We start from the raw sequence: 23,821 nt of genomic DNA, 5'->3' as shown, positions 1-23,821 counted from the left end.
AGGGGGAAATATAGGAAGTTTGGGGAGGGAACATTTGTAATGAAGACAACAAAGGGATCATCATGTGGTTATGAAGGTTTAGTTAAGATTAAATTTGTAGTGAACCAAGGATTTATCTTGTGACCTCTTACCTCTTCTCTATCTTGCATAATCTTATCAGATCCAACTAGTTGGACTATTCCAGTCTTTCTCCTAAAATTCAGTTCTGAATCACTGATTGCCTAATGGATATATGCAATTAGATATTATAGAGGCATTTTCAACTCAATAAAACTACAACTATATCCAAATAAAACTCAAACTACATCCAAAGACAGAGATCATTTTCTCTGTCCCATTTCTTACCCCTCCAAACATTCCCTTTTCCTAACTTTCTTATTTCTGTTGAAGTATTACTATTTTTCCAATCACTCAAGTATCCAACTTCAGGGACATGCTGGACTCTCCTCTCTTCCTCACTCCTCATAAATACTCAGTCTCCTAAATTTCATATACACATATATCTCAGTTCAGTCCTTTTTTATTCACAGGGCCACTTAGATAAGGTCCTCATCACTCTCATCTGCACTTTATTGAAAAGGCTTCCTACATAATCTCTTTTCTTCTCTAAACTAGTCTTTATACAGCTGCTTTGTAAATGCCTGTATGTTTTTAACAAGCATTTGTTGAATTGGATAAAATTGTATCTAGTTGGCATAGTTGCAGAGCTTTCTTTCAGGAGCATTCAGCAGCATCCAAGTAGAAGGTGGGTGGAAGAAATAATTCATGATTGAGATTTGGCAAGGTGTGACTGGTGAGAAGACAAAAGATTAAGTGATTCAGGAATAAATATTTAATGGTGTATGGCTGAACTGGTCAACAAGGGTGGAACTATTAAGAAAAGGAAGCATAATCAGAGCAGGGCCAAATAGGCCAAAAGAACCAGAAGACATTAAAAGATTAAAAGTAAGCAGGGTATGACCTGTTATAAATGAGGAGTTGAATGTCAGAAGTGGTATAAAGAAGTCACTGGAGAAATCTCATCACATGGCAAAAGTGAAGGATAACTGTTGGAAAGCCTATGTACTCTCAGCAAAGGAGGACTAGAGAAGGTATCCTCCAGCATGCTGATTGATGATAATAGTTATGGACTAACATGGATAAATAAGATAGAATGAGAAAGAATAGATAGGTTGTATGTTTCACTACTACAAAGTATGTCAACAAGAATGTGATCACAGATTTCTTGAAGCAATTTGATATATAAAAGCCAAGAGTTACTATTATTACTACTACAATATATAAAACACAATATAATATATTGGATTAGGGTTTCTACCTTGTCACTAAGTGGCTGTCTGACTAAAGACAAGTCATTTCAATGTCTGCATCTTAGTTTTCTCATCAGAGAATCATAATATTTGCTCTATCTACCTCATCCAGATAATTTGAAAGAAAGTTAAAAGCATTAGATAAGTTGAAACTATTATTAAATAGTCTGTGTTATGAACATATTATTCAATTAATGATTTGATAAATATTACATATCTATTATGGAAAAATCTTTTCTTGAACTGTAACAAAATGTTTTTAATTTTACTCAAAATGTACTAGTTAAATTGTGTTTTGCTGTTGTTCAGTTGTTTCAGTTGTGTTCACCTCTTTGTGACTCCATTTGGGGTTTTCTTAGCAAAGATAATGGAGTGGTTTGTCATTTCTTTCTCTCTCTCTTTTTTTTATTATTTTAAGAAATTTTCTTTCTTTTTTTAAAATTTATTTTATTTTATTTTTTAATAATTATAACTTTTCATTGACAGAACCCATGCCTGGATAATTTTTTACAACATTATCCCTTGCACTCACTTCTGTTCCAACTTTTCTCTTCCCTCCTTCCACTCCCTTCCCCACATGGCAAGCAGCCCTATACATGTTAAATATGTCACAGTATATTCTAGATACAATATATGTGTGCAGAACCAAACAGTTCTCTTGTTGCACAGGAAGAATTGGATTCAGAAGGTAAAAATAACCCGGGAAGAAAAACAAAAATGCAAACAGTTTGCATTCATTTCCCAGTTCTTTCTTTGGGTGTGGCTGCTTCTGTCCATCATTGATCAATTGGAACTGAATTAGATCTTCTCTTTGTTGAAGAAATCCACTTCCATCAGAATACATCCTCATACAGTATCATTGTTGAAGTATATAATGATTTCCTGGTTCTGCTCATTTCACTTAGCATCAGTTCATGTAAGTCTCTCCAAGCCTCTCTGTATTCATCTTACTGGTCATTTCTAACAGAACAATAATATTCCATAACATTCATATACCACAGTTTACCCAACCATTCTCCAATTGATGGGCATCCATTCATTTTCCAGTTTCTAGAGACTACAAATAGGGCTGCCACAAACATTTTGGCACATACAGGTCCCTTTCCCTTCTTTAGTATCTCTTTGGGGTTTAAGCCCAGTAGTAGCACTACTGGATCAAAGGTTATGCACAGTTTGATAACTTTTTGGGCATAATTCCAGATTGCTCTCCAGAATGGTTGGATTTGTTCACAACTCCACCAACAACACATCAGTGTTCCAGTTTTCCTCCATCCCATCCAACATTCATCATTATTTTTTCCTCTCATCTTAGCCAATCTGACAGGTGTGTAGTGTATCTCAGAGTTGTCTTAATTTGTATTTCTCTGATCAATAGTGATTTGGAATACTCTTTCATATGAGTGGTAATAGTTTCAATTTCATCATCTGAAAATTGTCTGTTCATATCCTTTGACTATTTATCAATTAGAGAATGGCTTGATTTTTTATAGAGTCAGTTCTCTATATATTTTGGAAATGAGGCCTTTATCAGAACCTTTAACTGTGAAGATGTTTTCCCAGTTTGTTGCTTCCCTTCTAATTTTGTTTGCATTAGTTTTGTTTGTACAAAGGCTTTTTAATTTGATATAATCAAAATTTTCTATTTTGTGATCAATAATGATCTCTAGTTCCTCTTTGGTCACAAATTTCTTCCTCCTCCACAAGTTTGAGAGATAAACTATCCTATGTTCCTCTAAGTTATTTATAATCTCGTTCTTTATGCTTAAATCATGGACCCATTTTGATCTTATCTTGGTATACGGTGTTAAGTGTGGGCCCATGCCTAATTTTTGCCATACTAATTTCCAGTTTACCCAGCAGTTTTTGTCAAATAATGAATTCTTATCTCAAAAGTTAGTCAAACATTAGATTGCTATTGTTGACTATTTTGTCTTGTGAACCTAACCTGTTCCACTGATCAACTAATCTATTTCTTAGCCAATACCAAATGGTTTTGGTGACTGCTACTTTGTAATATAGTTTTCAGGTACAGCTAGGGTACCTTCATTTGATTTTTTTTTTCATTAATTCCCTTGAGATTCTCGACCTTTTGTTCTTCCATATGAATTTTGTTGTTATTTTGTCTAGATCATTAAAATATTTTCTTGGGAGTCTGATTGGTATAGCACTAAATAAATAGATTAGTTTAGGGAATTTGGCATCTTTATTATATTCACTCGGCCTATCCAAGAGCACTTAATATTTTTCCAATTATTTATATCTGACTTTATTTGTGTGGAAAGTTTTTTGTAATTTTGCTCATATAATTCCTGACTTTCCTTTGGTAGATAGATTCCCAAATATTTTATGCTGTCGACAGTTATTTTGAATGGAATTTCTCTTTGTATCTCTTGCTGTTGGATTTTGTTGGTGATGTATAAAAATGCTGAGGATTTATGGGGATTTATTTTGTATCCTGCAATTTTGCTAAAGTTATGAATTATTTTTAATAGCTTTTTAGTATAATCTCTGGGGTTATCTAAGTATACCATCATATCATCTGCAAAGAGTGATAGTTTGGTTTCCTCATTACCTAGTCTAATTCCTTTAATCTTTTTCTCAACTCTTATTGCCGAGGCTAGCGTTTCTAATACAATATTGAATAATAATGGTGATCGTGGGCAACCTTGCTTCACTCCACATCTTATAGAGAAAGGTTCCAGTTTTTCCCCATTGCATATGATGCTGACGGTTTTAAGTATATGCTCCTGACTATTTTTTTAAAAGTCCATTTATTCCTATCCTCTCAACTGTTTTTATTAGGAATGGATGTTGGATTTTATCAAATGCTTTTTCTGCATCTATTGAGATGATCATATGGTTTTTTGTTAATTTGGTTATTGATATAGTCAATTATGCTAATAGTTTTCCTAATATTGAACCAGCCCAGTCATTTCTTTCACTATGAGAGAAGGGGACACTGAAGCAAACAAGGCTAAGAGACATAACCAGGATCATACAAGTTAGTAAGTGTCTGAGTCCAGATTTGAACTCAAAAAAAATGAGTCTATACATATGCACATTATCTTCATTTTTATAATAAAATATCTTCTCACTTGCCTCTTGATGGGGAAGAGATGGTTGGAAGTAACTACTACTCCCAAGGAAGGGACTATATATTTGCTTTTCTTTGTAGCCCCAGTGCTTAGTACAGTGTTTAACACAATTTAACAAAGCCATGATGATGATATAATGCAGCACAAATTACTCTCCTGAATTTCAGGACTACTCAAAATGTCAAAAAATATTTATCAAGGGCCTATTATATGCCAGCCACTGTACTACTAATGGGAATATGAAAAAAAAGTAAAAGACAATCCCTATTCTCAGGACTTCAGATGCAAACAACTATGTACAAATAAGTTATATATAGCATAAATTGGAAATAATCGATAGGAAAACCACTACAATTAAGGAGGTTTGGAAAAGGCTTTGTAAAAGGTTCTACTTGAAGGAAGCCAAGAAAACCAAGAGGCAGAGATGATGATGATGAAGAGCATTCCAGGCAAGGGGACAGCCAACAAAAATGCTCTCACTTAGGAAATGGAGTGTTAGGTTTGAGGAATCACCAGGAAGCCACTATCCACTGGAACAAGGAAAGGGTATAAAGTTGAAGAAGACTGAAAAAAGTGGGTATGGTTGTATGGTCATGAAGGGCTCTGAATATCAAACAGGCTCTGAAAACCAGGTCTCTGCTTCTGGAAGTGATCAGGAGCCACTGGAGTTTACTGAGTAGGAGAGATGACATGTCTTGGCAACACATTAGAGGTGGGAGGTGAGAGTGAAGAGTTGAGGATGATACTTAGTTTGTCTAGGACTCTAATAGAGTAGAGTATCGTAGAACTCTATGCTAATGGAAATGTTCAATATCAATATCCTTTCAATTATTAAGGCTTAAAATCACCTTCAGTTCTTTCTTTTTTATTACTCATTACTTACTACCCACATCCCACTCTTGACCTCTCTTTTTTCTCTCACCCTCCTTGTCTTTTTTTCACTCTCCTCTCCTTCTTTCCACTCATGAAATTCCTATCTTGATTTGGGCTTGTATCACCTTTTGCCTAGAATATTGTAATAGTTTCCAGTCTCCCTACTCATCCCCTCTAAAAATTATTGTTTATATAACTACCAAAGTAATATTTTTAATGCATAGGATTGAAAATGCTACTTTTCTGCTTGAACCTTCAATGATTCTCTACATCCTGTAGGAACGATACAAATCCCTCAGCTAGATATTAAAAGCTCCTCCACAATCTGGCTCCAATTTTTAAAACCTTATTTCATACTATTCTCCTTTATGCAGTCTCATAGCATCAAATGTCTTCCAACATTCTTCTCCTTCATCTATGTTTCAAATGAAGAGGTAGCCCTCCTTACCAAGGTGAAACTCACTAGTGGTCCCATTCCATTCCATCCCATCTCTAGCAGATGGCTCCCTCTGACATCGCCACTTTCTCTTAACTTTTTTTTCTCCTTGTCTACAAGCTGCTTCCTTACTGTTTCTAAATGTCCATATCTCCCAACGTCAAGAAACCCTTACTTGATCCACCTATCCTCTTTATCATACCATATATCTTCCCTTTTTATTTTTGAACTCTTTTAGAAGGCTGTCTATAGTAGTCTACTTCTTTTCCTTTCACTCTTCTTAAGAACTGAACAGTTTTACTTAAGAAACTATCATTCAACTGAAACAGATCTCTCAAAAATTATTAACAATCTCTTAATACCCCAAACTAATAGTCTTGTTTCAATTCTCATCTTTCTTGTCTTCTCTGTAGCCTTTGATTCTGCCAATCCTCATCTTCTCTTAATACTCTCATCTCTCTAGATTTTGAGGACACTATTTTCTCCTGTTTCTTCTTCTACTTGTCTGATTGCTCTTCTTTAGTCTACTTTACTGGATCTACAGCCAGGTCACATTGCTAACTGTGGATATCCCATGGGTTCTATCCTCTTCTCCTATATTATTCCAAATGACAATTTCATAAGTTCCTATGGATCCAAAGATCATCTTTTTGCTGATGATTCTTAAATCCATTTATCCAGCCTTAACGTCTCTGTTGATCTTCTTATGTTGAAGCTCACATCTCTATTTACTGAACATCTCAAATTAAATGTTTCATAGATATCTTAAACTCATCATGTCTAGAATTGAACTCATTATCTTTTCCTAAAAGAATCTTTCTTCTTTCTAACTTCCTTTATTAATGTAGAGGGTACCATTATCCACTTAGTCACCCAGACTTAAAAGCTAGGTGTCATCCTTAACTCCTCCCACCCTGGTCTGTCCATTTTTACCATTGTAACAACTCTTGAAGAATGCCCCTTCTCTACTCCGACACTGCTACCACCATAATGCCGTCATCATCACCCCACCACCTATTGCAAAAGCCTACTAGTTGGTCTGCCTGCTTAAAGCCTCTCTGTATTTTGATGCACCCTCCACTCAGTAGTTAAAGTGTTCCTTCTAAAATGTAGGTCTGATGCCTCTCTTCAATAATGAGATGATTCAAACCAATTACAATTGTTCAGTGATGAAGAGAGCCATATACACCCAGAGAGAGGAATGTGGGAACTGAGTATAGACCACAATATAACATTTTCACTCTGTCTGGTGATGTTTGCTTGCATTTTGTTTTCTTTCTCAGGTTTTCTTTTTTCTTCTTGATCTGATTTTTCTTGTGCAGTAAGATAACTATAAATATGTATATATATATATATATTGGATTTAACATATATTTTAACATATTTAACATGAATTGAACCAGCTGCCATCTGGGGGGGGGGATAGGAGGGAAAAATTTGGGACAGAAAATTTTGCAAGGGTCAATAATTTAAAAATTAACCATGCATATGTTTTGTAAATAAAAAGCTTTCATAAAACTAAAAAAAAAAAAAAAAAAAAAGAAGAAGAAGAAGAAGAAGAAGAAGCCATTCAATAAAGTGGTTTAACCATTTGGAACACTGCTTCTCAGGTAAGGACATGCATAAAACATTTTCTAATAAATTTGCTCATGATATACACCTTCATTTTCCATTTGGGGGTCTCCTGTGAAAGAATCTATCCATAATTGCCAAATGAAATAGTCATTTGCTCATATTAAATATTTAAGCACTAAGTGTTGAGTGTTACTAATAAAACACTAATTTAAATGCAAAAATTAAAAAAATAAAAATAAAATGTAGGTCTGAACTTCACCTACTCTGTAAAGTACACTGCTTCCTTTCACTTTCAGGATTATAAAATCCTGTGTTGGGCAGTCGAAACCTTTCATAATCACACACCCCTATCCATCCTTCCAGTCTTCTTACACATTATATTCCACCTTTCACTCAAACAAAGCAGTTTTATCATCTCCTGATGCTAGTAAATATATGGTCAAGATGTAGATAATGGTTATGGATACCTTTCCTAAAGCATAGTATGATAAAGAAAAGAGGAATACTGATCCCTCCAAAAATCTATTTACATATGGCAAATTCATTCTAACTTGTTTTTAAAAACAAAAACAACAACAAATCAGTCCTTACTTGGAATATGCTGGAGCAACCCAGTATGGGTTATCCTCAGCTTCCTTTGCATGCCGTAAAATGGCTTCCCGGGGGTTGCTATCATCAGTCTTATCCAGAGCAATGTTTTTCACTATGTATGATGACAAGGTTCCTCCATGGGTTCCAACTCTACCACCACGACCTGTTTTAGAGCAAAGAATAAAATTTAGAAATCAAAGACATGGGCAATCCCAGTACATTCTGTACTTTTAGGAGTTTATTTATCCACATCATTTGACAAAATTGAGAAGTGTTTAAAGTGGTTTCCACAACTAGCCTGTTGACTGAATTATGATATGTTGAGAAAGGGTGAGTTGGCCATGGTGATCTGATTTTCATATTTCTCGATGGAATGAACTTCCTATCACATGAAGTATCTTCAAATATTAGATATTTCAACATTATATGTATTAATGCCAAATCACACTGGTCTTGTTTCTTATGTTAAGACATTATATGCATGGATGCCCATCAATTGGAGAATGGTTGGGTAAATTGTGGTATATGAATGTTATGGAATATTATTGTTCTGTAAGAAATGACCAGCAGGATCAATACAGAGAGGCTTGGAGAGACTTACATGAACTAATGCTAAGTGAAATGAGCAGAACCAGGAGATCATTATATACATCAACAATGATACTGTATGAAGATGTACTCTGATGGAAGTGGATTTCTTTGACAAAGAGACCTAATTCAGTTTCAGTTGATCAATGATGGACAGAAGCAGCTACACCCAAAGAAAAAGCACTGGGAAATGAATGTAAACTGTTTGCATTTTTGTTTTTCTTCCTGGGTTATTTTTACCTTCTGAATCCAATTCTCCCTGTGCAACAAGAAAACTGTTTGGATCTGCACACATACATTGTATCTAGGATATACTATGACATATTCAACATATATGGGACTGCTTGCCATCTAGGGGAAGGAGTGGAGGGTGGGAGGGAATAATCGGAACAGAAGTGAGTGCAAGAGATAATGTTGTAAAAAAATTACCCTAGCATGGGTTCTGTCAATAAAAAGCTATTATAATTTTAAAAATTTAAATAAAATAATAATAAAAAATAAAAAAAATTCATAAAAAAAGACATTATATGCTAGCTTATGTGTTCCTTTTGACTTTAATTTAAGGTGATCATGAAAACAAAAGGCAAAAATCATTAAGTTCCTGATAATATATACAAACATAAAGACAATTTCCCACAATTCTCCTTAATTATCCCTATTTTCAAGTTTAAAACAATCATAACATTTCCATGTGAACTTAGGCTAATTTCAAGCTGATGTATCCAAGGTTAGAATATTTTCATTTTTCACTTGTCAAATATATTCTATGAGTCAATGTTATTAGGGGAAACATTAGTTTCTAAGTATATATCCTACCTTGTTCCAGATAGCTGATAAAATTAAAATTTAATTTAATTAAAATTCAAATTAAACTTAAAAAAAAATTAAACAGCCCAAAGCAAAACTAACCACTATATTTCTGAGCATATAATAAGTACAAGGTACTTAGGTAAAAATCACATCAACTAAGAGAGCTTGAAGGGATCTTAGGAATTTTCTAAAACAATTTATAATTAAGAATCTTTTCTACAATACATGTAACAACTGGCCATTTTGTTTGAAAACTTCTAGGAGGGGGGAAGGAAAGTAGTATGGAATACTTCCTAAGTTAGACTATTTTACATTAAGACTGCTCTAACAAACATGCAAATTTTCTTTATACTCAACCTAAATTTGCCTCTCTGAAATTTCTACTATTGTACATAGTTCTGACCTCTGAAGTCAGTTTAATTCAGTTTTCATATGACCAAAATTCAAATACTTGAACACATTTTGTATACCTCTCTTAAGTCTTCTCTTTTTGAGGCTAAATGTCCTTAGTTTCTTCAAGCAATCTTCTAATGGCATGATGATTTTGAGGCTTCTCATCATCCTAGTTACTCACCTCTGGACATTATTTTTTAAATGTATTTATTTGTTGAAAATTTAATGCAAAATTAATTAGAAAAAAACAAAATAGAAAAAAGAAAACCAAAAAATCTCCCAGGAGAACATGAGGAAAGATTCAAAATATGTAACAATTCCATTTTATGAAAGCTTATATAAAATAGAAGACATTGTATTCATAACTGTCCATCTTTTCTTTGCTTTCTTGTATGTTTTCTTTTGCCTTCTGCTATGCACTTTTTACTTTACTTATTTTACTTTTTTCCCCCTCTTTTCTCCCCCCTACTTTCCCCAAGCAGGCTACAGTTAAGCACAGATATATTTATGTATACACACACACTCACACAAGATATAAAATATATATATATATATATATATAAAATGTATATATGTATATAAACACACATACATACATCTACACACACACACACACACACACACACACACACACACACACACACATAGAGAGAGAAGTATATATACATGCACCTAAAACAATATAAAAGTGGTTGACATATATAATAAGGATTTCTCTCTTGAATATTTTCAATCTGACTTTATCTGAGATCAGTGATTACTTCCCCTAATTTTTTCCTAATAAATTCTACTCCTGATCATTTTTATTATGTTTAGGTATATTTCTTGTTTCCTATTCCTGATAACTCTTCTACTTTATTTTTATTATTTAACCCCCCCATTCCTCCCCACCCATCCTGGATCCCTTTCTTATCTTCTCCTCTGGACATTCTTGAGCTTATTAATATCCTTCCTAAAATGTATAATCCAGAAATGAATGTGTTATTACACATGTGTTATAGTAGCATAGTACATATATATAATTTAGTTTCAATGCCACCTCTTTAATTGTGGATACTATTTCTTTCTTTAAAAAAAAATACATACATATACATATATATATATATATTTCTTTTTGAAGCAAAAGAGGAAGAACAGGGAATAAGATTCAGACACATAAGACATGGTTTCTGCCTTCAACTAGCTTATAATCTAATTAAGAAAGTCAAGACATACATAAAAAAGAAGGTAAATAATTCAAGACAATTATATACAGGGTCATAAGGCAGTATATGATTAGTTGGCCAAATTATCTTTAAAAAGAAAATTATAATCTTTACAGAACCCTACACATATGAGGAACTTAATAACTATTTCTTAAATTGAACTGGAAAAAGAAAGTTTTACATAAAAGATGGGATTTGAACTAGGTTTTGAAGAATGGCTAGGTCTTGATAGGCAGACAGAAAAAGAGTCCAATAATACTCAGCTGAGTGTTAAAAGTGGACAGAATGGTTTTAGCCAAACCATAGAGAGTAATGTCTGTGGGTGGACAGAAATAAATAAATCATTTTCATGCAACCAATAGATTCAGCAGGAGTTGAAAAGAGATTTAACTTTAAGCAAGTAGGATTCAGATTATATATAGAGAACTTTGTAATAGCTTATATTTATAAAATTTTATATTTATAAAAGTTTTTTTTTAATTTTATTGTATTTTCACAATGCACAAAAGAATAATGAACAATTCCTACAAGGGAAGATGATACTTGTAACTCTTAAGAACTTTATTACTATTAGGGCAATCTAGGAGTATACATAGAGAATTGAGAGTATGAGTTGACTATAGAGATGACAAAAAAAATTAAAGGCTGAGAAAAAGATTTGGGCTGGGAGAAGAGGGAAGAGATAGACTGATGTAAATTATCTAACATAAAAGAAGAACAAAAGAGCTATGCAAATGTGGAGGAGTGGTAGACAATAATTGAGCCTAACTGTAATAAGAACTGGTTCAAAAAAGGAATATGTGTGTGTGTGTGTGTGTGTGTGTGTGTGTGTGTGTGTGTATGTGCAGTGGAATATAGAAATATACTTTACCCTATAGGGAAGTAAAAAGGGGTAGGGAGAAGAGAAGTGGGGAAAGGGGGGTGATAGAAGGGAGGGAAGGCAGATTGAGGGAGGCTGGTTGTCACAAGTAAAATATTTGTAAGAGGGACAGGGTAAAAGGTGAGGTAGAAGAATAAATACAAGAAAGATAGGATAGAGGGAAATATACATATAGTTAACATAAATGTAAATGCTAATGGGATGAATTCACTCATAATTCACTCATTATGAAAGTGGATATCAGAATATTTAAAGTTCAGAATCCTATAATACAAAAAAAGCATAGAGACACACTGGAAATAAAAGTAAGGGGTTAGACCAGACTCTATTATCTGCAGCTGAAGTAGAATAAAACAAGGATAGCAATCATGATCTCAGACAAAACAAAAGCAAAAACAGGTCTATAACAGAGAGATAAGGAAGGAAATTATATTTTGCTAAAAGGTACCACAGGTAATAATAATGGCAAACATATATGTACCAAATGATATAGCAGTTATATTTTAAAAGAAGTTACATAAGTAAATAGACAATAAAATTATATTAGTGGGGAACCACAACTTTTTCCTCTCAAAGCTAGATTAATCTAACCAAGAAATAAGTTAAGGAGGTGAACGGAATTTTTAAAAAGTTAGATATGATAGACCTCTTGAGAAAACTGAATGAGAACAGAAAGTAAAATACTTTTTTCTCAGTAGTACATAGGACCTACACAAAAGCTGCCCATGTATTAGGAAATAAAAACCTCACAACCAGATGCAAAATATGAAACATTAAATGCATCCTTTTCAGAATCACAATGCAATAAAAATTACATTCAATAAGGTATAGTAGAAAGATAAATTAAAATTAATTGGGAATGAAATTCTTTAATCCTAAAGGATAAGTGAGCCAAAGAACAAATTTCAGACAATTTCAATTAAGAGAATTACAACAAGGAGAGCATTCCAAAATTTGTGGGATACCACAAAAATAGCATTTAAGGGAACATTTATATTTCTAAATGTTAACATCAATAAAATAAAGAGCAGATCAATGAACTGGGCAACTTAAAAAAACAAACTAGAAAAAGAACAAATTTAAAATCCCTAAATTAAACACCAAATTGGAGATCCCAAAAAATCAAAGAAGAGATACTAAAAGAAAAATTGCAAAGAAAAAAAAATTGAAAAAAAACCAACAACATAGAACCAATAAATAAACCTAGAGGCTAGTTTTATTGGGAAGGGAGAAAGGAGGGAACAATAAAATAGAAAAATCACTGGTTAATTTGATTTTTTAAAAAAGGAAAGAAGAAAATGAAATTATCAGTATCAAAAATGAAAGTGATAAATTCATCACTACCAATGAGGAAAGAAATTAAACCAATTATTAAGAGTCATTTTGTTCAATCATATGCCAATAAATAGCAGATAAGGAAACTGATACTCAGTTTAAGTGAGCTGCTCAAGGACATACAATTAGTAAACAGAATTTGAACCAGGATCTTTTTACTTAAAATTCAGTACTTATATGGAAATACAGCATCATTTAATAGTTTTGAGCTGGCAAAAAATGAGACTAGTCTAGTTATAATTCAAGATGAACTGATAAGGTAAGAAGTAAAAAGCAATGAAATGACTTAGCATAGTATTGTAATTTAACTGAGAGGGCCTAAGAACAAAGACTAGGATAGTGGTAGTGGGAATGAAAAGGGATAGATATTAGAGGGGCATCATAGGTATGATCTGGAAATTAAATTAAAGGAGAAATCAAAGATAAAGATAAGATTCATCAATGAAACAGAGAAGCTTAATTGGAGACATTGATTAAAAGAAAAAATGAGTAATTCAATTTTGTTCATGTTGGGTTTAATGATACCTAAATAGAAATCACCATTTTACTCAGAAGGTGACTCAGAAGCTAAAAGTCAGATGAGAGATCAACTCTAAAGCTCTATACACTTAAGACAGCAAAAAGCAATTGGGAAAAGATGTATGAAGTTATGAGGATTATAATGTACAGTAGAAAACACCTTCATTCACACAGAATCTGCTTGCTATTTTTTAAAATGTTTACCAGAAGTTAGTCCTGATCGCTCTGGTTATTAGTTTCCTTTCCAAGAAAATTATCTTGCATAGAGTTCATGTTTAGTTTCCATGCACATGCTTTTCCCTCCAATAGAATATAAATTCCTTGAGGGCAGGGACTATTTTGTTTCTATTTCTAAAGTAATATATGCTTGCTGAATTGCATTTCCAAAAAATGCTAAGAACTTTTGTATCCTTGTAGAGTCAATATGAGAGGCACAATGAATAGGGATCCAGCCTTGAATTTAGAAACAATGGCACAGCCTTTGACATAAACAACCTGGATGACCTTGGGAAAGCTACTTAACTCATCTGTGGTCTATGTAACTGTGTGAGATTTTAAGCGGCAGAATAGATGCCAACCTAAATTGGATATAAAGAGCTTTCTTATCCCAATGCAATTACAGATGTAGTTCCTATCATTATCATTACAAAGTCAAGAGTTTGTCCTCATTTTGTAAGCACAAAAACTTGGGTTATCTTCCTACTTGTATAAAATTCCATATGATATTTGTATGTTGAAAATTTTAGTCAAAATTATCATACCTTAATAATCTGAAGAAATCTTAAGAGGAACAGAAAATCTAAGTTTGCAATATTTTCTCTTTACTGTTTAACGAACCAACCAACAGATTATACTTACCTGGGCCTGCTACTGGAGGTTCAGGTTTATGAGACTTAAGAGGATCTAATCTATCTTTTTCCAACTGTTTCCTTGTACTTCGTTGGCGTGGTTCACGGAACATAGGGAGTGCATGAGCTGGAAGTAACATTAAAACAATTTCATTTTAATAACTCTTTCATTCAAAAACATAGCTAAAGAATGACTAACTGAAACATGAAATGGAAGACATAATGACAGCCTCCATTTATAATAACAGATATTCTAACTGTAACCAATTAGCCCATTTAATTTTGAGATTTTTAAAGTCATTTATTCACCTTTCTTGGAATGGAACACAGGAAACATGTTTAAATCCTTGTCACAGACTTCAGTTATAAAAATATACTTCTCAAACCATTTGTAAGCTAATAAAACTTAGTTAGCAGCTAAAACTCAGTTTCCATGAGACTTCCTAAGATTATCCATCACAAATCAAACATGAATGATACTAACAGTTATACTGTATATAGCATGCCTTCCACACTACAAATTTCCCCAGATGCTTCATAGCACTGGAATCACTTCACACATCACTGAACTTTGACCAAGTCCAAGAAGTGTGACAACACTGAGCAACAGTATAAGGCCGGAAGAGAGAAACACTGTACGCCAACAAAACTAGGATAAAGGTTGCCCTGAATGCAGTGGGTGCCTGAACTTGGGTGTGAGCAATTGGTGATTTGAGCTACAGGCTGGTATATAAAAATGACTCTACAAAATGAAAATAAATAAATAAATAAATGAAAGTAGCACCTCTCTACATATTGAGAGTCAGATAACAGATATACTTTGGGCTTGGAGTAAATGCAACTTATACTTGTCTTTGAAGCAAAATGATCAGTACAATTCCTTTGAAAACTCACATGAAGACTATGACTTCTTTCAATAAGAAAACTTTTTCCCCCCCAAGGGTTAGGGGCTTGAAGAGAGTAGAAATGTTTTTTATAGTAAAAAACAAATGCCTAAAATTTATATAGTCATTCATAGCAAAGAATCTGGAAGTACTTTTTCATCCCCAGGAACCAAGACCACATCACTCACCAGTGTAATGTAGCTACCTTGGGGGAGGGGAGTAAAAGGGTGGCAAGAGCAGGCCTCTGTGCACAACAGTATTTTTAGGAGGGCAAGTGAAAAATAGCTTTTCTACTTCAAACAACTTTAGGGGTGGGGGTAGGGGGGAATTTAAGCAAGCAGCATGTAATTACATGAGCTGGAATTTGGTCATGACACTGAGTTTAACACTTCTACTCTTGCAAAAAATGTCATGGGATATCTTTAATGATCCCAAGTTCTAAGGAGGTTGGTTTTATGTTCGATCTGCCAGGCAGAACCACTGGCCACACACTGCCCCCTGGGCATGACTCTAAGGCACTTGCCAGGTTAGTTAGAGGCTTGCTGAGCCTCTTCAAAAGGTACTCGGTTTTCTTTCTCAACAGTTGTTTTTAGTCACTTGAAGGGCATCCATTGATGGAAAATAATCAGCATGACTCTGTAAAAGGCAAGTTTTGTCAGGCTAGTTAGATTATGTTTCTTATTAGAATGACATCTGATGAATCTTGGTGAAGACAACTTGTTTTTATTGAGGTTCTGTATCTTACAGTGCACAATTTAATTTCACACACATAGATCTAGACCCTCTTGCAAGGTTCTTACAGTAGGTTGTGGGTCTTCCAGAGGCTTACAAGTCTTATACTGGCTGGAATTTTCTCTTTTGGGTGATAAGAGTGATATAAAGAATCCAACAATCCTGTCTATCTCTGATAGTCACATAAGTTAAGTAAGTATGCTATTGCACAACTGACTAGTAGTACCTTTCATGTGAATGAGATAATTTTTCAATATATGCCTGATTTGAAGGCTTTTTCCTCCCTGAAACACCATGAAACCAACACCATAGGAAAGCAGACAAGGGATATAACATTAAAAAATCATTTCAATCACTTACGAGTTATGATGTAGTCCTGGGTTAAAGTCTCAGCTTGTCTAGTCTTCCGTTTGTTTTTAACTACACATAATTTTGCTCCCCTGAGAAGAAAAACAAAAGAAAGAAAAAGCCATTTTGTTTGGTCTGAGAAACAAGGCACACATTGAAATGAACAGATATTTCTATTTAGAAGTTGACCCTGTACGTGCCATCTTGCCAAGCTTCAGAAATGGCCAAGCTATGGGGGATAGATAGAACTTCCAAGATAATGGGATTCCACTTAGGAAAGCAAAAACATACCAATGAGTGGCTATTGGCAAGTGATGAGATTAGTGAGACAATATGGCAAGTGAACAGAATTTTGCCAATATTTTTTTTTAAAAGCTTTATAGTTCTTGTTTTGTTTTTAGAAAAATTTAAAAGACAGACTTGTAGAAAAAGTCAAGTATCTGTCCTTTTTACCCCCAAGAACACAGAGTTCAAATTTTACCCTTGGATTTAGAAGAAAACAATCTGGGTGGTCTACATTCTAAAGGGCATCTATCCACATTTCAAACATACCCCACATAACTGCCTGGAATTCAGTATGACGGGCAATATTGGAAAGAGCTAAAGGGCTGTTTTCTGCCCAAGACTGAGCTAAACTGGCTACCTTTGTGTAAAGAACACCATACTTCTATACATTTTCATATAAAGAGTGCTTGGATGTCTATTTTAATATAAGCAAGGGAAAAAAATTTTTTTAAAGAATGGATTTGAAATTTGCTGAATGAACAGGATTAATAAATTTTTCAAAAAAGAAATGAGCTTCTTATATCAGTTATATCACTTGCTTTCAGTCTCCTTGATAGGAACAAAATGCCAACTAGTTTCATGTAGCACAGTAGGTTTGTTTTTCTAGATATGGGAAGCATATAGCACTCTGTAGGAAAGGACTGGCAGCTTCTATCTACTGCCAAATCATAGATAATAAATATCCACTAATTGAGCAATATTAAAACTAAGTTGCTTTATCTTTTTAAAAAATGAAGACAAACCAGCTAAAATAGGCTTACTAAGAAGCTTATTTCGAAAATGAGAATTTACTGATCAATTGCCCCAACTCCAACTTCCCACAATTAGAAATCAGAGTTCTCTCTACAAAAGAAAATAGAATGATCTTTGGACAGATCTTCAAATATTGATTCAATTACATAGATAAAGATCTTTATATATAAGGAAAACAGGAAAAACTGAGGATAAAATTAAGATATTGTGCTATAAAGAGGTATATCTTTGGAATACCTATGTTCTGAATCTGATGTTTGGGAAAAAATGAATGAATATATATGTATGTATGTATATGTGTGTATGTCTATAAAAATGAATGAATATGTTTATATGTATGTATATGTGTGTGTTTATATGTGTGTATGTCTCTCTGAGTATATATGTATGTATGTATGAAATAAATAAAATTGTGCTGTCTCCATCTGCTGGCAGAGAACAGCCTTACAAACATCTGAATGAGTAACCTGGAGAAAGAACAAGCTATTTCTATTTTTATTTCCCAGCTTTGTGCATTCATCTCTCCTAAATGCCAATGCATACTGTGAACTGGGGCGGGGAGGAGGGAATGGAAAAGCAAATAGGTTTTTTTTCCCCCTTGTACTCAATATTCCAGTTAAGGAATTACAAATCCTCTGAAAACTTTCAAACACTGAATTCTGTATGGATCAATGAAAATACTAAAACCTTCTCTGAAGTCCAGTACTATCAGCTCAACACTTTAGTCTTACCATAGCAGTCTTACTCATACCAGTTCCATTTTCCCAAAGGGCAGATCCTCATAAAAGAGAAAAGAAGCCCCATCTATCCCCTGTTGTTGCAAATCATCTTCAATAAGTTATAATTATATAAAATACCTCTGACTCTTGTTGGGATCATAATACACTTTAGCCAATCCATTTCCGGTTCCAACCATGATCTGATTTAACTTGGGATGCCACAGACAGCGTACCACACTCTGAAAGAGGATTGGAACATTAAATAACTTGCTCTTCTTCTTATTAATAAATTTTAACATATGAGTTAGAATTTCACATGACCACTAGTTTATTAAGGTAAATACAAGTCTCTCTTTTTTCTTCCTTATGACTGTTACTGATAAATTTTCAGATTACTCTCTTCTGAACCACAGTTATATTCATAAAGTTTAGTTCTTAGTACATCACTTGTCTGTATGATACTCTTTAAAAATCAAAAAGATGTTCCCTTCTTGACATATTTTCCCCTTTCCTGACAGCCTTGAAATCACAAAGCCAGCCTTTCCCAGCTCTACTGGCATGTGCTGTTGGCATCTTGGAATGCTGGGCCCACATAAGTCAGTGAGGCACCACTGAAACAGAGTAGGATCCCAATGTTTCATGCTTTTACACACACAATATGTCTCTCTGAATGACAGATTGAGGCCTAGCTCTTTAATTTATTTATTGTTTTGATCTAAGAGATCAGAATTTTCTAATGTGTTTGAGAAAAATCTTAGCCATTTATAGTCATTCACCTTTATTTCACTCATCTCCTAGGTTAAAAAAATAATATGAAAGCAGAAAAAATGTGCATAGCAGAATCAAAAGTCTTAAGACATTTTAATTCAACTGGATCATATGATCATGTAATTTCATTGCCAGTGAGGGAAACTCACAGCATTTCTGGATCCAAGGAACTCTAAAGTCCCTAAAGTTCTATTCTCTAAAGTGGATTTCTTTGACAAAGAGACCTAACTCAGTTTCAATTGATCAATGATGGACAGAAGCAGCTACACCCAAAGAAAGAACACTGGGAAATGAATGTAAACTGGTTGCATTTCTGTTTTTCTTCCTGGATTATTTCTATCTTCTGAATCCAATTCTCCCTGTGCAACAAGAGAACTGTTCAGTTTTGCACACATATATTGTATCTAGGATATACTGCGACATATTTAACATATATAGGACTGCTTGCCATCTAGGGGAGGGGGTGGAGGGAGGGAGGGGAAAAATCGGAACAAAAGTGAGTGCAAGGGATAATGTTATAAAAAATTATCCTGGCATGAGTTCTGTCAATAAAAAGTTATTATGATAAAATTTTAAAAAATAAACTACAAAAAAAGTTCTATTCCCTAAAGTGCTCAGAAGAACTATAAGCTGTATTTTTTTTTTTTGAAGTGATATACAGTAATGGGAAAGATGGTAGAAACAAAGGGAGCAAAGAAAAGGAGCAAAGGAGAAAGCACTGATTTATCAAAAAGATCAGTGGTCTTACTCTCCCTTCCAACTTTTCCAGAACTGCAAAATCCTCTCTGACACAGTAGTTATCATATGAAGTGTAAAGCAAGAGGAAGTACTTTTACATAGAGAAACATGAAGGAAAAAAAGAATATTAAAATTAGATCTATCCTTCAGAGTTGTAGTAATAAACAGAGAAGTTTTGGAATGGAACTTGGAATGGAATTAGTTCTCCCCAAATCTAGTTATGGTTACCTTTTCCAGTTTCTTCTTCCAATATGACCACTATCTTTCCCTCTCTGATAGAGCAATTAATGACTAAGTTCATTGACCTGATCTTTCATAATCAGGATCACCAGGAACTTCCCAATGGCATATGTTACAAGAGCCACCAACATATTTATAGCAAAATACATTTTATACAACCTTCAACAATGTTCAAGTGAAGATTTCATTATTTGTGAGAGACAGCACAAATAATTCCTTAATTTTTTTCTCACAATATTGGTTTTCACTCTGGTGCTAGAGAATGAGAAGTACAGGACACAGGGAGTGATGAAACAGGAAAGGGATGGAACAGGAAAGAGGGGCCAGTAAGGACCTTCAGAAACCCCTACCAACAAAAAATAAAAGGATCATTGCCAACCCACCAAATGGACTCTGGCATAGCAGTTGATTTAATTTCATAGAATTACAGAATGTTAGTGCCCCAAAGTACCTTAAAGATAATTTTGTCCAATCACCTAATTCATGGATGAAGAAAATCTCTTGCTCAATAAACCGAAGCCTGGGCAAACAGAATCAAAATTTGCTGGTTCTCAAATATGAGTTCAAGTGAGGAAATTACAGAATTTGGCCACATATCAGGATAGACAAATTCCAAGAAACTAAGCCAACAGACAACTTCCAAAGGCAGCATGTCCACACAAGCCAAGCATATATTCTTGACTGCCTCCTGGAAAAGTCCAACCATGGTGAAGTATTCCTCTAGTCCTATTCACATACCTTTCCTTCCAGTCCAACTGGGCAGACAAACAAATTAGTTAGCACATAGACATATGAGGTGTGGTGGGGGGGAACCATTCACAGTCCTTCTGGCACTGGAGAAGAAGGCAAATGAAGGCTACTTGAAATAAACAATCTCTCCAGTACCCTGACCATTGCTATAATAAGTAAGCAAAGCAGCCAACAGAGAGGTGTGTGAGTGGTCTGACTGAGGGAAAGGACACTTAAGACTCAATTACTCTAAGGAGGTTATTAATCAAACACTATAGTGATTCCAAAACATGGAATGACAAAACAGATTTCAAGGGCAAAGGTGGGTGGGCCTTTTAGTTTGTTAATGTTTACTGTATGTGTATGGCTAACCTTTCTAAACTCTGCAGCTAATGTGGTTCCACACTTTGTACTGTCAAGGAAATGTATCTTATAGCAGGGTATTGGACATCGGCCAACCCAAACAAACCCTGAGACAGCATGGCTAGGAGCAAGTAGAGCTGCCACACTGCTAACTTGTCAAACATGCATCCCTGGCCATACTTAACAACAGTACACGTGCCTCCCAGAAAGCTAAAGAAGCCACCGTAAGACAGACAAGCTATAAATCCTCAGAAAAAGGTGCACTCAACCAATCAATCAACAAATATGTCCTTCCATCCCCTGGTGGGTATATGTGTGGGCAGGTAGGGAATGTGGCTTTCTGAACAGCATATTTACAGTGATACACTTAGGGAAGAGTCTAAGACACATTTTAATCCAAGGATAGAAAACACATCCTTGGAAGATGTGGTAATATACTTGTTTGAACATCCCATACTAAATCTTCACATTAAGATGAAAGAGGAGGAAAGTACATTAGTATTAAAAAAAAAAAAAAAGATTCTGCAATTAGTTTGTATACAATAATCTACTGAATTTTCACATCTGATTAATAAAGTATTTTATTCTTTATACTGATCTAATCAATCTTATAAAACATGTAAATTCATTTCTCTTTTCCATTAGCTACCCAAGTTAAATTTCATTTTGGCATAAACTTAGTTTTAGTCTTTTAAACCTAAACCAGATTTTCTTTTAGCATTATAATGTGGCAGTGCAACAGAACCACAAACTAGCTAGTAAACACTCAGTTCTAGCAGCCACAAGAAATTGGAGTTGGAGATCATCAGAAAAATAACTACCAGGAGTTACAAGATTTTAAACAAATTTTCAAACAAAAAAAGATTTTCCTTTCCTGCAGAGAAGAAAATAAGGCAATAACAAGGGCAGGGATAAAAAAGCACAACCAGCAACCTGTCTCTAAATTCCAAAATATTTTAGGTTTATTGCATTAACTTTTCAGAAGAGCAAAGTAGCTCCAAATAGTGGCAAATTATATACTGGGTTTTAGTGTGCCATTTAAAAAAATGAAATCAGTGGTCTACGTGGTAACTTAGCCTCTAGATAGATAGCAAATCTGTCATCTCCCAAACTACCTAATCTTAAAGTAAAAATCAGTAAGTTTATAAACTTGCTAATAGGCAGGTGGCACTATTAAAATAACAAAGAAAAAATCCCACTTGTACCCACTTCACAAGTGTTACTAAAAAAGAAACCAATGCCTGTGTAATATCATAAAAGTCTGTATAGCATACATCTAAACACTATTACTATCTTTCTATATATACTGAAAGAAAGGAAGCCCAAGATTCTTCAAAATAATATATCTTACACATTACTATGTTGAAACTCCATTTCCTGACACTTTCCAGCTGCTAGGCTATACTATAAACCAAATCCCATCTGGTTTTAAATATGCTTTGTTTTCATTATCCTGTGTAGGGATATAAAGTCTATATCTTCAAACTATCAGATTATTTGGGACAGTTTTCCAGCTTTTAGATCAAAATCTTTACCCCTATTAATGATGGAAAATGTCCTATTTTAAAGTCTTCTTGTGATTTTCTCAAAGTCCAGTTCTGAATACTCCTAAACTCTACTCAAAAACTCTAGTGGCTCCTTGTTATCTTTAGGAACCAATATAAACACCTTTAGTTTAATATTTAAAGCCCTTTACCACCTTACCCCATATCAGCTTGCCTAGCTCATTACACATTACTTTTCTTTCTGTTCTCCAGAGCCTAGTCCAACTGGCCTTCTGGTGATTTTTCTCATGCAATATTCTATCTCCAATCTCCAGGCTTTTGCAATGACTATTTCTTTTCCTGGAAGTGTTCTCTCCTTACTGTCACTTCTTTGCATCTCTGAACTCTTTAAGATGAAGCTCAAGTGCCTCTTTATGTATGAGGTCTTTCCTGATCTCCCCAACTGTTAGATCTTCCATCAGATTGTCTATTTTGCTTATATTTTGTCATTCACAGTCCTCTTCAAGAATAAAGAACAAAAAACAGGTTCTGTGAGTAGGGCCTGTCCCATTGGACCAAGCAACACAGCTGGCTAGTCTTTCTTTCCTCCCTCCCGCCCTTCTTTTTTTTCCTTTCCCTTTCTGTTAGTACAGATGCTCAGTACAAAGAAATGAAACCTCACAAGATATCTTGGGGTTCATGAGCTATATTTCTTTCTTAAGGACCACGCCTTAAACCCAAATCATTCTGGCTCTTATTGACTGGCCAACACAAAAGAAGTTCCCAGATCAAGCCCCATTTGGTCTTTAGACCCAGATTGCCTCAGAGTTAATGGAAATAACAATTGTTTCTGTTTTGTCCAGAAATCTTGAGGGTCTTCTCTCTCAATCTGAGAGGAGGCTTTTTCTTTTTTTAATTAGGTTAAAAAGGTCATTCTTTGCCTCATTTCTAAACTGAAGACAGGGACTGTTTCATTTTTTGTATTTGTATCACTAGCTCCTAACACAGTCTGACAAATAGTAGGGATTTAAAACTTGACAGCTAAAATTTTAAAGCCCACAATTGACTCCCAAAGGCTCAACTTACTGAATTCAGACCAACACTAGCCTATCAAGAACTCTTAGTTTCTTGATAAATTTATCATCTAGTATGTGAGTTACCCTTTCCAACTTTATGTCACTTTCAAAATATGATGTTATCATCAAAATAAGAATGTTAAATAGTACTGGGTCAAGCACAGTTTTCTAAAGTATTCCACTATGGACCTCTTGCCATAATGACACTGAACCATTAATATTAAATCTGAGCTTAGCCATCCAA

At 34.4% G+C, this 23,821-nt stretch overlaps 1 protein-coding gene across 2 annotated transcripts in view; it reads right to left on the bottom strand.

Moving 5' to 3' along the window:
• The window catches only part of WDR70 (WD repeat domain 70), a 297,258-nt gene that overhangs the window by 5,038 nt on the left and 268,399 nt on the right, over positions 1-23,821 (bottom strand). The window contains exons 14-17 of one of the 2 annotated variants that reach the window (XM_031964247.1): positions 18,318-18,418; positions 16,435-16,514; positions 14,469-14,585; positions 7,881-8,043 (exon numbers count right to left, since the gene is read on the bottom strand). In XM_031964247.1, the coding sequence (XP_031820107.1) occupies positions 7,881-8,043; positions 14,469-14,585; positions 16,435-16,514; positions 18,318-18,418 (461 nt within the window). Of the gene's footprint in view, positions 1-7,876; positions 8,044-14,468; positions 14,586-16,434; positions 16,515-18,317; positions 18,419-23,821 lie in introns of those variants that run through there. The other variant, XM_031964252.1, reaches the window with a different exon arrangement.

This window comes from Sarcophilus harrisii, chromosome 1 (genome assembly GCF_902635505.1).
Source record: "Sarcophilus harrisii chromosome 1, mSarHar1.11, whole genome shotgun sequence".
In the NCBI taxonomy this organism is placed as follows: Eukaryota; Metazoa; Chordata; class Mammalia; order Dasyuromorphia; family Dasyuridae; genus Sarcophilus; species Sarcophilus harrisii.
This window is presented reverse-complemented; position numbering and strand designations above follow the sequence as displayed.